We start from the raw sequence: 14,608 nt of genomic DNA on the forward strand, positions 1-14,608 counted from the left end.
AGGGGGAAAGGTTTTACCTAAATGAATAAAAGTGGACCATTGTAAGCACTCCTATCAGTGTTAAATTGTCTGTCTCAACCGTTTAACTGTTACATCTGCGGGACAGCTTATTCTGCTGAAAAAACAGACTTCCGGACAGGATTTTCTCCAGAGACCCTGGAGAAGAAAATTGGTTACTGCAATTTTTTATGTCACACGATATTTGCGCAGCCGTTCATTAACCACTTGCCTACTGGGCACTTAAAACCCCCTCCTGACCAAACCAATTTTCAGCTTTCAGTGCTCTCACACTTTGAATGACAATTACTCAGTCATGTAATACGGTACCCAAATAAATTTTTTGGCCTTTTTTCACACAAATAGAGCTTTCTTTTGGTGGTATTTGATCACCTCTGGGTTTTTTATTTTTTGTGCTATAAATGAAAAAAAAAAAACGAAAATTTGGAAAAATAATAAACACATTTTTCTTAGTTTCTGTGATAAAATTTTTCAAATTATTAATTTTTCTTCATAAATTTTGACCACAATTTATACTGCTACATATCTTTGGTAAAAATAACCCAAATTAGTGGATATTATTTGGTCTTTGTGAAAGTTATAGAGTCTACAAGCTGTGGTGCAAATCATAAAAAATTGATCACACCTGATGTACTGATGGCCTATCTCATTTCTTGCAACCCGAACAAGCCAAGAAGGTGCAAATACTCCCCAAATGACCCCTTTTTCGAAAGTAGACATTCCAAAGTATTTAGTAAGACGCATGGTGAGGTTTTTGATGTTGTCATTTTTTCCCACAATTCTTTGCAAAATTAAGATTTTTTTCTTTCCACAAAATTGTTATTGTAATAGGTTATTTCTCTCACATGGCATGTGTATACCACAAATAACGCCCCAAAATACATTCTTCTGCTCCTTCTGAGTATTACGATACCACATGTGTCTGACTTTTTTTCACAGCCTAGCCACATAGGGAGCGCCATCACGTGTTCCAGGAGCATAAATTACACATCTAACTTGTTGACTACCTATTACACTTTTGAAGGCCCTGGAGCACCAGGGCAATGATACGTGGCACTGATGGCACGTGGCACTGACGACAGAAGGCACTAACAGATGGCACTGATGACAGATGGCACCAATACGTGGCACTGATGATAGATGGCACTAATGACCTATGGCACTAATACATGGCACTGATAACAGATGGCACTAATATGTGGCACTGATGACAATGACAGGTGGCACTGACAGATGGCACAGATATGTGGCACTGATAACACGTGACACCGATAACAGATGGCACGTGACACTGACAGGTGGCACTGGGGGCAGGTGGCACTGACAGGTACTGTGGGCATGTGTGTTTGTGTGTGTGAGCACTGTGTTTGTGGTCACACACTCACGCTGCAGCCGGAGGTCGCTCTCCCTCCTCATACGCGGACTCTGTGTGAGGAGGGAGACCCGGCGATGAGAGATGATCTCATATGTTTACATATGAGATCATCTTTCATTGGACACTCAGATCAAGTGCTAAATGGCCGCTGTAATTGGCCATTTAGCACGATCTGTGATTGGCTGTGCCCAAGGGATTTCCCCCGATGCGCGCCTGCGGCGGCGTGCAGGGAGGATGTAAACAGGAGGACGTCCAGGGACGCCCTCCCGGCAATTGAGCGCCGCGATGTAGACGTCTTTCGTCTATAGCACAGGCGCAAGGTGGTTAAACACAAATTTTCAGGAAAAAACATATTTAAATGTATTTTAGTGCACACAATTTAATAGTATTTTTTGGTAAAATACAAAAGATTATGCTGCAACAGAGTAAAAAGATACCAACAACGTCATGATTTTAAAAAATTTTGCACGCCGGTGAAATGGAGACAAACTACGGTTCCTTAAAATCTCCATAAGCGACCTTTTTAAAGCCTTTTTAAACATGAGCTCTGGTGTTAGAATTATTGCTCCCACTCCAACGTGCACAGCGATTTCCCACGTGTTGTGCAATTACCGTTTCAATATATGCGCAGGACATATGTGGATATTCACATCTGCACGTGAGCATGGGGAGACAGGGGAGCTTAAAAAAAATTTGATTTTCTTTGAATTTACTTTTTTTACACCGTTTCGTTGATTTTCTTTTTATTTAACTTTATTGCTGTTACAAGGGATGAACAACATCCCTTCTGATAGCATGGGCAGTAACATGTTTTTTCCTTATTGAGAGATCAGGGGTCTATAAAACCCCCGATCCCCCGTCTGCTCAAAAAGATAAAATGCATCTCTTTCTCCATTCAAGAGGAGAAAAAACACAGGGGTGAACTGTACAGTAAATAACTAAAAGCCTATCAGAGGTTATCAAAGTGAACAGGACCTGGGCCTCCCTGTTCCTGATCGTTAGTACAGAACCCAGGGCTCGGTGAGAGCTCAGTCTCTGTGCTGGGAGTGCACTGTACAGCACATTCACTGCAAAAACACAGGTAGACATAAATTTGACCCACATGTGAAGACCCACTTCTGTGAGGTCACATATATCCGTACAATTCTTGATTTGCTTTAAAAGGAGAAGTCCAGCCTGAGCTTTTTAGGGCTCTTTCACACGGGGCGGATCAGTGATGAAAGTAGGTTTTTCCTCCGTTCGGAGCGGGTCGGATGTCAGCGGACATGTCACCGCTGACATCCGACACTCCATAGGGATACATGTATGTCCGTTTTTCATCCGAAAACGGAAGGATGAAAAACGGACATACGGATCCCTCGTGTGAAAGAGGCCTTAGGCTGGGCTTCTTCTCTGGCACTCCTGTGACCCATTTTCAGCAGAGAGCGGTTTGGAGTCCACTCGTCGCTGACGTCACTGCCACCAGTCAAGGCAGCGCGTCATCCCGACTTCCCAAGTCTGGATCCGCCAGCTGCCTTGATTGATGGCAGTCTCAGTGACCCGCTGAGATGGCCGCTCCCTGCCCCTCCACAGCTCAGCACTCCAATGAGCGTGAAGGATCAGAGCAGGAGAGATGCTGACTGACAGGCAGCATCTCTCTGCTCGGGGAGGAGTGAGAACTGAGCCATCGGCGATGCTCGGTTCTTAGTGCAGAGATGCCGGCGGACAGCTGCAGCATCGGTCTGATGCTCCATCCACCGAGGTAAGTATGAATCTAAAAAAAAAAAAAAACGAAAACCCATACTTCTCTTTTAAAGGTTACCCATATACAAGTTAAATGTCACATGATTTAAAGGTAAATTTGTTTTATCTGACAGCTATGACAACTGACATTTGTTATCTATTTAGAGCTTTACATAAAGCATTCATAGTTATCCTTTCTCAACAGGAACTTACTTTAATATTTCTGGCCCTGAAAACATTAAAACATCATGAAGGATTTTGAAGAAGAAGCTCATGAAGAAATAAGGGCCAAATGTTTTATACAAAGCTTTAAACAATGATGGCTGCACATCTTTTGCAGGCGTCTTTACAATCAGAGCTTCTGCCTCTTCCCTTGTTTCATCATTTGGCTCACTTTGTTTAATGGTTTTCTTTGGAGAATACATCATTTTCAGAGGCTGTCTGTAATGGAAACAAAATATGTTATACCAGTATCCACTATATAGCGATATCTGGGGGCTACAGTATATCAAACAAGGACTTTCAACAAAAACACATATTCAATAAATAGATTTTAGGCTCTTCCAAATACCAGTTACACAACAGACCTCTTTCGAAAATATATTTTACATTTTCTAGCAACATTTAATGCTCCCTTGCAGCATTTTCCTTTATTGATGTATAAAAGAATGCTTTAAGATGTATTTTAGAAATGTTATGCAACACAAAACACATAGAATTAATGCTTACCAGCGTACATTTCCCAACTACACTACCTGTGCATTGAGGCTGTTAAAAGCCCTTCACTTGAAGTTTAGTGTTCACAAAACCTTGGACGATTTTAAAGTTACATTCGGAAGTTTTGAAGTTAGTCAAGCTAAAAAAAGTCCATCTAGTTCAACCATTAGAAAAAAATAAATAGAACCATCTCCCCTGCTGATTGGCAAAAAAGCTTTATCCTGACGCATAAGATTTCCTTAGCAACTAAGAATCAAGAAAAAGGGTTTAAACTATTGACAAGGTGGTACAGATGCCCAGCGACTATACAACGGTTTAACCCCTCTTTGTCAGATACTTGTTGGCGATGCCAGTCCTCTAAGGGGACGATGCTCCACATTTGGTGGGCTTGCCCTCCAATTAGGAAACTCTGGCAAACGGTCTTTGAGCTATATGAAAGGCTGATGGGGACTTCAATTAAGCCCTCACCAGAGATAGCCATACTATCTATCCTCCTAGGCCCCCTAAAGCTGATTAAAAAAGATATATTGTGCCACTTTCTAGCCGCAGTTAGGATAGTGATTCCCCGACATTGGAGAACAACAGATGTGCCTTCCTTGGGCGATTGGGTTGTTGAGGTGGATCAGATAAGAGATCTGGAACGCCTGTTGGCACAGGAAGCAGGGAGAGAGGAACAGTTCTCCATCACCTGGACCTCGTGGTCAATGTTTCGATACTCCGATGACTTCTCAGTATGGGTCAGGGATGACCCACCTCTATCCACCGGCTAGCCATGCCGGGGTGTCTTTCTTCCCCACCGTCTTTCTTTCCCACCTTTTTTATTATTCTCTATTGCTGTTCCCATCAACACTCTTTCTTCTCTTTTTTTTTTTTTTTTGCCAACTCTCATGCATATAATGAGCCAAACAAGCAAAAAGTTGAATAAAGGCCATATACCTAAATTAGTTCAACGACTTGAATACCTATTATAAGTAAACAAAAGATCACAACAGCATATCAGCCTGATTTGATAGATCCTTATAATGCCAACACGCAAATCATAAAGGTAAACATATGTTGGATCCCACATGTTTATTACTCTTTTCATATGTCTAAAGGCTTTTATGATCAATACGAGACTTTGTTGATACACCTGAGACTATGTGCCAAAATGTTATTCTATAGGTTCATCTCTGATAAAGTTTAAATACATTGGTCTGTGCATACTATATGTAATGTTCTAATGTAGAACACTTTTCTATTTATGTTAAACTTTTTTCTCTTGAAATAAAATAAGATTGAAAAGAAAAAATAAATAGAAAAACTCCATATACTCATTCCTATACCCACAATTAATCCACAGGAAGGCAAAAAGCCAATGAAGAATCGTCTAATTTGCTCCAGCAGGTGGGGAAAAAAAACGTTCTGATCCCTCAGGTGGCAATCAGTAATTCCCTGGACCAACACTCTCTGGTGTTATTACCTAAAAAAAGTTTGTATCCAGTTCTATGTTATGCATTTAGGATTAATAACAGCTTAAAACAATCTACTGAGCTGGCCAGAAATAGTTTTTGAGGGAGCGTATTCCACATTTCCCCAGCTCTTAATGGGAAGTGTCCTTTCTTGGTCCTGTATGATCTTCCTGATCACTATGGTTAGCAAAGATATTGGGGGAAAATATCCCAAAACCTGAACCCCCCTTTCCCCACATCCTTAAAAAGGAATTATAAGGCAGGCCATACATGGTGCAAATTTCTTTCCTGCAACCACAGGTCCCCACAGGGAAAGACAGTGATTATTGCTAGCGACAACTTGGTACATTATATATGTCTATGGCTGACATAAGCCTGCCTACCTGCCAGCCTTTCACCTAAGTCCATACATTCAACTTTTTTTATGAAAAAAAAAAAAAAGATCCCATGGGGAGCCCCTGCCACTCAACCAAGGGGGGGATTTTTTTTTTTCCAACAAAAGTGGAGTTACTCTTTAAATTTATAACCCCCACATTCTTATTAGGCTAGACTACCTTAACTACTTCAATACCGGGCACTTTCACCCTCTTTCTGCCCAGGCCAATTTTCAGCTTCAGAATTGTCACACTTTGAATAACAATTGTGCTGCCTTGCAACAATGTACCCATATGACATTTTTATCATTTATTCACACAAATAAAGCTTTCCTTTGGTGGTATTTACCACTGGTTTTTTTTATTTTTTTCAGAAAAATTTATGGGAAAAAAAAAAAAGAAGTAGCGTTTTATTTTTTCGGTTCTAAAATTTAGCAAATAATCATTCCTTATAAATTTAGGCCAAAATGTATTCTGCTACATTTCTTTGGTTAAAAAACCCAAATCAGGGGCGTGACCGGATGTTGTGGTGAGGGAAGGTGCTGCGGTCGGACCTAGCCCCCGCTCCTATGCCTGACATGGAGACGTAGTGTGATCCGAAAGAGACGCCGGAGAGGGGGAACGCCCGGAGCGCTTGGAAGCCGACACTGTTGTGACGTGCTGTCTCGCAGGGAACAGAGCCGGGTCACTTGCGCGGAGCTCTCCCGAGAGTGGTTTCAGCGGCGCTTATCCCAGTGAGAGAGGGAGGCGCAGACACAGTGGATTGAGCAGAGCGGCAGGAGAGCCCAGGCAGAACCGAGCAGAAGGGATACCGTGCTTAGCACTGGAGGGGTGAGTAGGCTGTATATTACATGCTCACCCAAGACACGCCATAGAGTGACGCTCTCCCGGAAAAAGCAATCACAGCCACCAACCCGTTGTGAGAGGGAGGTGTACAGATCCGGGATAGAGCGGCGACTAGTATCCCTGTGAGAACAGCGGGATCTTGCCGCTATGACCAGGAAGAAGGGGACGGAGGATGGGTCAGCCCAGGACGGGATAGGGGCCCCTGGACATTGCGGCACTAAAGAGAAAGCGAACCAAGTGGCTGCTAAATTGGAACGTTTTGCGCATACGCCAAATCAAACTCCTAAAAAGGCCAACAGTACAGGGGGAGGTCAACATCAAGCTAGCCACCCCGGGAGGAGAAGTCAGATCCTCGATAATGGGATTTTGGCAGCTATATCATCAGTGGGCCCGGTAGCAAGTGGGGTCCCGGAAGAGGAACCGGCTTTGTGCGCGGAGATGGCAGTAAGAGATGGTCAGTCAGCACCAGCAAATGAGAAAGAGCCATCCTTGAAAGATATTCTCCTGGCTATCAACAACTGTAAGTTATCAATTAATGACTTATCTGAGCAATTTAAAAGTATTAGGGACGAATTACTTGCTGTTAAAAAGGAGGCGCAAGTAGTTTGTACCCGGACAACGGCCCTTGAGGAGAGGCTCAGCCAGGTGGAGGATGAAGTGTACCACTTGAGACAAGAAGTATCATTCATGAAAAATCAAATAAATGATTGTGTGCAGAAAATGGACAGTATGGAAAACAGGCTGCGTAGAGAAAATCTGAGGGTACTGGGTCTCCCAGAGGGATGTGAGGGAAACAATCCTATTAAATTTATGGAAGACTAGTTGAAGGAGAAATTTGGCAAGGACTCATTTTCAGACACCTTTTCTATTGAACGCGCACATAGAGTAGCTTCTAGGGCTCCATCTCCAGGGGGACATCCCAGGCCCCTTATTTTTAAGCTTTTATGTTTTAGGGATAAAGTTACCATCCTTCAGAAGGCAAGAGAGTTAAAAATTATTCAACATAATGGAGTAAGGATTTCAATATATCCAGACTTCTCCCCCGAGCTGCAGAGACAAAGAGCTAAATTTGGAGAGTGTAAACGGAAGCTTCAACAGTTGAGAATTAACTATGCGCTTTTGTATCCGGCACGTTTACGTATCTCAGCTCTGGGGGAGGTCAGGTTTTTTACTGCCCCTACTGAAGTTTCAGCCTGGCTAGAGAAGAATGAAGGAAGAATAAGGCGGGGAGAAGAAATCTAGGCAACTCGGGACGTTTTCTTTTCTGGGGCCCTGGACACTGGACACTTAGGGGGGTAGGGGGGTGGGGGGGAGGGGGAGAGGAGAGATGATTTTTTTTTTTTTCTCTCTCTCTCTTCTCCCTTTCCTTCTCTCTCCTCTCCTCCTCCCTTCCTCAGGATTCTCTTTTTGTTTTGTCTCTTTTTTGATGGAGTATTTAGATGTGGAATAGGGGGGCGGGGGAGGGGGGGGACTATATAAATACAATCATAGAGTTATATGCACAAATTATATGCACAATTTTTTCTTTTTTTGGGGAAGGTTCCCCTCTTATTAGGTTCGGCTGCACGTTTTTTTTGCCACAAGTGGTTTTGATGGTCACAATAGAAGCTCAGGGGTTAGGCCCAAAATTGGGCAAAGGGGTAATAAGTGGGGGGGAGGGAAGGGGAGGTTGGGGGGGGTTGGTGGGGGGGGGGTAGGTTTGGATAAGGGGGTGCACAAGGAGGGAAGAGTGGTGGGGAGTGTGGGTATGAAAGGATTTGTGTTGGTCCAGGTTGATTTAATAAAGGGATTTGAAGTAGGTAGGATGATATATATATTGCTCGCGAAAATGGGTGGTGTAGATTAATAGGGGTCCAGAGAGGAACAAGGGCACTAGGCCCAAAGGATTATGAGTGCTGAAGGTGTTTGTAACAAACCCCCAGATTTGATAAAACGGGTTAACATATGCTCATGGAATGTAAGGGGGATAAAGGACAGTTCTAAAAAACAGGCAATTTTTTCAATAGCCAATAAGGGGAAAGTTAAAATACTCTGTCTGCAGGAGACCCACCTGGTAAAAGACACAATTAAGGCTTTAGATAATAAGCAATTCCAGATGCAGTATCATTCCACCTACTCATCTTATTCAAGAGGGGTGAGTGTATTGATAAGCTCGGGTTTGGCTTTCTCCTGCAGCCAGAGTAAGGTGGATGAATATGGACGGTACATTTTTCTCTCCTGTCTAATAGAAAATAAAAGATATGTTTTGGCCAATGTTTACATCCCTCCCCCGTTCAGCATGGCAATATTAGAGGATTTAACTAGATTTATATTGGACGCTCCAGGGACCCCGGTTATAGTGGTGGGCGATTTTAATATGACTATGAACAACGGTATAGATAGGTTCCCACTGAAAATTAGTACTAGTGGGGCTCCTAAGAGCCCTCTCATACAATACTGCAATGAAATAGGGTTGGTGGATATCTGAAGGAGGAGACATCCTGAGGAGAGGCAATACTCATGCCATTCCAGGACACATGCCACCTTATCTAGAATCAACCTTGTCTTGGGAAATGAGGAGGCGTTGAACGTAGTGGATGAGATTGTTTATGAGCCAAGAGGGATTTCGGACCACTCGCCAGTGATCACTGTTGTAAAGGTGGGGGGGTATTGTAGCAAGGGTGACTGGAAAGTAAATCCCTTTTGGCTCGAGCTTATTGGCGGTGTGGAGAATATGATGGAGGGGCTGATGGAGTTCATTAATATGAATCTAGGATTGGCTCCATTAGGGGTAGTATGGGACTCCCTGAAGGCATATCTCCGGGGAGTCCTAATTCAGAAAATCTCATATGCCAAAAAACAGTCACAAGTAGAAGAACTAGAGGCCAAAGAGAGAGTAAGAAGGGTGGAAGTGCAGTATATGGAGACACCATCCCCAGCCAATTATGAAACCTGGGTGGGGAGGCAAGATGAGTATAGTAGGGTACTCCGGGAGAAGATGGAAAAGAACAGATTTCAGAGACAGGGTTTTTTTGGAGAAGGAGAGCGAGTTGGGAAAGCTCTGTCTCTGATTATCAAGGTAAATGGCCCCTCGAGTATTGTACCAGCAATTGAGGGCAGGGAAGGATTAATCAAAAAAGCCACTTCTGAAATATTAGGTGAATTTAGAACATATTTTAAGAATTTATACAGCTCTTCGCAAACAAATGTGGAGGGGGAAATTCTTTGAGAGGTTGAAAATAACTCCATTATCAAATGAAGATCGGGAAATGCTAGATGCTCCACTGACTCTCAAAGAATTGCAAAGGGCAGTAGGAGATATGGCAAACCAGAAGTCACCGGGTCCTGACGGTCTGCCCATAGAAATATTTAAAAAATACGCGGAGGTATTACTGCCCCTACTTCTGGAGGTGTTTAATGGAGCCAGGGAGGACAAGACATTACCTATTTCTATGACAGAAGCCATTATAATAATCTTGCTGAAAGAAGGGAAAAATCCGTTAGATATGACCTCATATAGGCCTATCTCGTTATTATGTTCAGACGTGAAGATCTTGGCAAAAGTGCTGGCCGCAAGGCTGAACAAGATAATTTCTAAATTAATACATATAGACCAGACCGGGTTCATCCCGGATAGATCTACAAGCACGAACATAAGACGGGTGTACTTAAACATGCAATTACCTATAGAAAATAGTGGCAAGAGAGCGGTCCTCTCGTTAGATGCAGCCAAGGCATTTGACTCTCTGGAGTGGCACTATATGTGGAAGGTGCTGGCTAAATACCAGTTTGGTTCTGGGTTTGTTCATTGGCTAAGCCTACTATATAATAGCCCGAGGGCCAAGGTCAAAGTTAATGGTCAGTGTTCAGAGTGGTTCCACCTGAGCAGGGGTACGAGACAGGGGTGCCCTTTGTCCCCCCTGCTCTTTGCCCTGGCAATCGAGCCCCTGGCTATCACTCTGAGGATGGCACAGGGGGTGCAGGGGTTTAAAAGAAAGAGAGGAGTGCACAAAGTTGCTATGTATGCAGATGACATTCTGTTATTTCTGGCGGACACACAGGACTCTCTGAAGACAGCTATGGGGATAATTGAGGAATTTGGTGTTTTTTCTGGGCTATTAATTAATTGGGAGAAAACAGTGATTCTGCCAATAGACCCTCTGATTGAACCCCTCCCATACCAAATACCCCAAATTAAAGTAGTCAGTCAAATGAAATATCTGGGCATTAATATAACTAGAGATCCAGGACAACATATAACTGGAAATCTGGTCCCACTCATGAAAAAGTTGAAGCAGAAATGTCGGGTATGGGGCCGCCTGCCTCTCTCGGTTGCCGGACGCTGCAACTTGATCAAGATGGTTTGGTTGCCCCAAATTCTATATATCTTGCAGAATTCCCCTGTGTGGATTCCTAAGCACTGGTTTAAAAAAATGGACAGTGTGTTCAGAGAATTAATTTGGAAAAATGGGGCGGCAAGGATTGGCTTGCAGACAATGCGATGACCGGGGGTGAAGGGTGGCCTGGCTGTGCCGGACCCACGAGGCTATTTCCTAGCATCCCAATTGCAGTATGTGGGAGGCAGTAATAGGCAAGGGGGTAAAAGGAGTAGGTGGTAATGTTTTGCTGAACGATACCAGACACGACACAATCGTAGAGGCGTTGGAGGCAGACTCATTCGGTACCAAATGTCCTACCACCCAGATGATGATCAAAGCATGGGTATTGGTTAAAAAAATACTGGGCTATACTGGCTTTGCGGACAACAATCATAGTGAGCTTAAAAAAAATGGGATCGTCAGGGCATTCACTGTTTGGCACAGTTATACAAGGCAGGGAGGTTAAAATCATTCCAAGAGCTGGTGGAAGAATATGCGATCTCTAACAGGTCATTTTATAGATACCTACAAATTAGGCATGCTTTAGAGGCACAATTCGGCGGGGAAGCACCAGTGTGGTGTGAAATGACCTCTTTGAGAAAGCTGATCAATGCCAGCTCTACGAAAGGCCTAATTTCTGATATTTATGGATGCCTGAATACATCAGCTCAGGAGGGCGTGGTAGAAAATAAAAATAGGATTAAATGGGAGGGAGATGTTGGACCACTGTCTGACGACCAATGGGAGTATGTCCTGTCTTTAGGGCCCAGGATCACTCTTTCTCCCTCACAGGTGGTCTCTCATTTTTATTTGTCTTATAGGACATATTATACACCATTGAAATTATTTAGGTTTGGCAAGAGGCCTGATGCGAGGTGCCAAAAATGTGGAGGGGCGTATGGAGACTTGATTCATATGTTCTGGCGGTGTCCCAAGCTCTATAGATATTGGAGAGGGATTGTGGAAAAGATAAACTCTGTGTTTGGGACGTCATTGAGGTTGGAGGCTAAGGAGTGTTTGCTGGGCCTGACGGAGGATAAAGAGGTCCCGAAGGATACGCAGACAGCAAGGGTTAGATGCCTGTTTCAGGGTAAAAAGCTTATTGCACGGCATTGGCAGAGAAAGGACTCACCGACGGTTACAGAGTGGGTGAATGCAGTAAAGGAGGTGATTAGTAGAGAGAAGTACATATATAAGAAGAGGGGTAACTATAAGAAATTTGAAAAAAATATGGAAACCATGGCTGGATCGGGATAAGGATGGAATGGAAGGGGGGGAAGGATGATGGTAGAACGGGTAGGGATTGATTGTAAAAGATGTATGGTGAGTTGTGTGGTAGGGGGCCTTTGAGGTTGGTGGGGTTTTGGGGGGGGTTGGGAGGAGGGGTAGGGGAGTTCACTGCTTATGGGTATCTTGAATTGGCGCGCAGTGGAAGTATAATAATGTATGGATAGAGGATGTTATTTTTTGTATCCTTTTTATGGTCGTGTTCTCTGTTCTTTTTTTGTAATGGAAAAATTTCTCCAAATAAAAAGATTTAAAACACAAAAAAAAACCCAAATCAGTGTACATTTTATTTAGGAAGTTATAGAGTTCACAAACTATAGTGTATATATACCTGAAAATTGATTAATGCTGATGTAGCAATGGCAGGATTTTCCAGCAGGATTTGGCACCTGCTTACGCTTCCAAAAGTACCAATACCTGGTTTAATAATCATGGTATTGTGCTTGATTGGCCAGCAAACTTACTTGACCTACCCACCATAGAGAATCTGTGGGGTATTGTCAAGAGAAAGATGAGACACCGACCCAACAATGCAGATGAGCTGAAAGCCACTATCAAAGAAACCTGGGCCTTCCATAGCACCTCAGCAGTGCCACACGCTGATCGACTCCATGCCACGCCGCATTGATGCAGTAATTCATGCAAAAGGAGCCCCGACAAGTATTGAGTGCATACTATACTGTACATGGATATACTTTTCAGTAAGACAACATTTCTGTATTAAAAAAACTTTTTTTTATTGGTCTTATGTAATATTCTAATTTTCTGAGACACTGAAACTTGAGTTTTCACTAGCTGTAAGCCATAATCCTCAAAATGAAAAGAAATAAATGCTTAATATACATCACTCTGTATGTAACACATCTATACAAAATATATGAGTTTCACCTATTGAATTGAATTGCTGAAATAAATTAACTTTTTGATGATATTCTAATTTTATGAGATGCACCTGTATAACTTTTTTTCAATTGTGTAAATATATTTTGATTACTTTATTTTCTTTTTTACGATTTTTTTTTTTTTTTGCATACTGTGACAAGAGCAATACAGTGTTACCGTGTCAACACTGTGCTAATCTGGAGTGGTGATCAAGATTTTTTTTTTTTGCACGATTGCTTATAAACAGTGAATATCACGGTTATAAACAGCCATTTTTACTGCGTGAAATAAATTAATTCAGTGTTTACTATTGTGATTAGCACAGCTAATCACATGATACAGAAGGGCTGTGCTTGGCCCTGTCTTACCATGTGATCTGTCACAGTGAACACATGGTACCGCCAGCAGACCGGTACACTGATCTGTAAGGGTGACAGATCACTCTGCAGCACAGCCCCTGGGGAACGTGTGTGATCCGGGGACGATTTCTTATGACGTCCACCTGGATCTAGAGCAGTACGCCAGGCCTATAGTAAAATCACTGGTTAGGAACACAATAAGTAGAAAAGCCTTGCTCAGAGGGGTTATCTTAGTAAGTGCATTTAAAACATTTGTTCACTCTGTCTTGGAAAAAGGTTGCCATCATCCCCAATATGATCTCATCTTGTAGTTTCCCCTCTTATAGGACCTTACAGGCAACCAAACCAAAGAGAAACCATAATTTGTTTAACTGCTTCCAGACCAGCCGCCGCAGTTATACTACGGCAGGTTGGCTCCCCTGTGCTAGCTGTCGTAGCTGCACGTTGGCTCTTTAAGACACCTCCGGCGGCGCACGACCGAAGCGCGTCTCCGGCGGGCTCGATGGCTGCCAGGCACCCGCGATTGCTCATTACAGAACGAGAACGAGGATGTGTGTGTAAACACACAAATCCTGGTTCTTTCAGGGGGGTAGAGACAGATCGTGTGTTCATACTAAGTATGAACACAGATCTTTCTCTTCCCCTAGTCAGTCCCACCCCCCCTACAGTTAGAACACACCTAGGTAACACAGTTAACCCATTGATCACCCCCCTTAGTGTAAACCCCTTCCCTGTCAGTGTCATTTATACAATAATCACTGCATTTTTATAGCACTGATTGCTATATAAGTTTCACTGGTCCCAAAAATGTGTTAAAAGTGTCTGATTTGTCTGCCGAAATATCGCAGTCTCGATAAAAATCGCTGATCACGCCATTACTAATAAAAAAAAAAAAAAATGCCATAAATCTATCCCCTATTTTGTAGATGCCATAACTTTTGCACAAACCAATCAATATACGCTTATTGCGATTTTTTTTACCAAAAATATGTAGAATACATATCGGCCTAAAATGAGGAAAAAAATAGTTTTTTTTTTTATTTTTTTAAATTGGATATTTATTATAGAAAAAAGTAAAAGATAGTGGGGTTTTTCTTTCAAAATTGTCGCTATTCTTCTGTTTTTAGCGTAAAAATTTAAAACTGCAGAGGTGATCAAATACCACCAAAGGAGCTTTATTTGTGGGAAAAAAAAGGACGTCAGTTTTGTTTGGGTACAG

At 42.7% G+C, this 14,608-nt stretch overlaps 1 protein-coding gene across 2 annotated transcripts in view; it reads right to left on the bottom strand.

Moving 5' to 3' along the window:
- The window catches only part of LOC141101798 (multidrug resistance-associated protein 1-like), a 716,249-nt gene that overhangs the window by 472,347 nt on the left and 229,294 nt on the right, over window positions 1–14,608 (bottom strand). For both annotated transcript variants that reach the window (XM_073591133.1, XM_073591135.1), the window contains exon 8: window positions 3,329–3,556. In XM_073591133.1, coding sequence (XP_073447234.1) covers window positions 3,329–3,556 — 228 coding nt within the window. The remainder of the gene's footprint in view (window positions 1–3,328; window positions 3,557–14,608) is intronic.

The sequence above is a fragment of the Aquarana catesbeiana genome, linkage group LG06 (assembly GCF_042186555.1).
Source record: "Aquarana catesbeiana isolate 2022-GZ linkage group LG06, ASM4218655v1, whole genome shotgun sequence".
In the NCBI taxonomy this organism is placed as follows: Eukaryota; Metazoa; Chordata; class Amphibia; order Anura; family Ranidae; genus Aquarana; species Aquarana catesbeiana.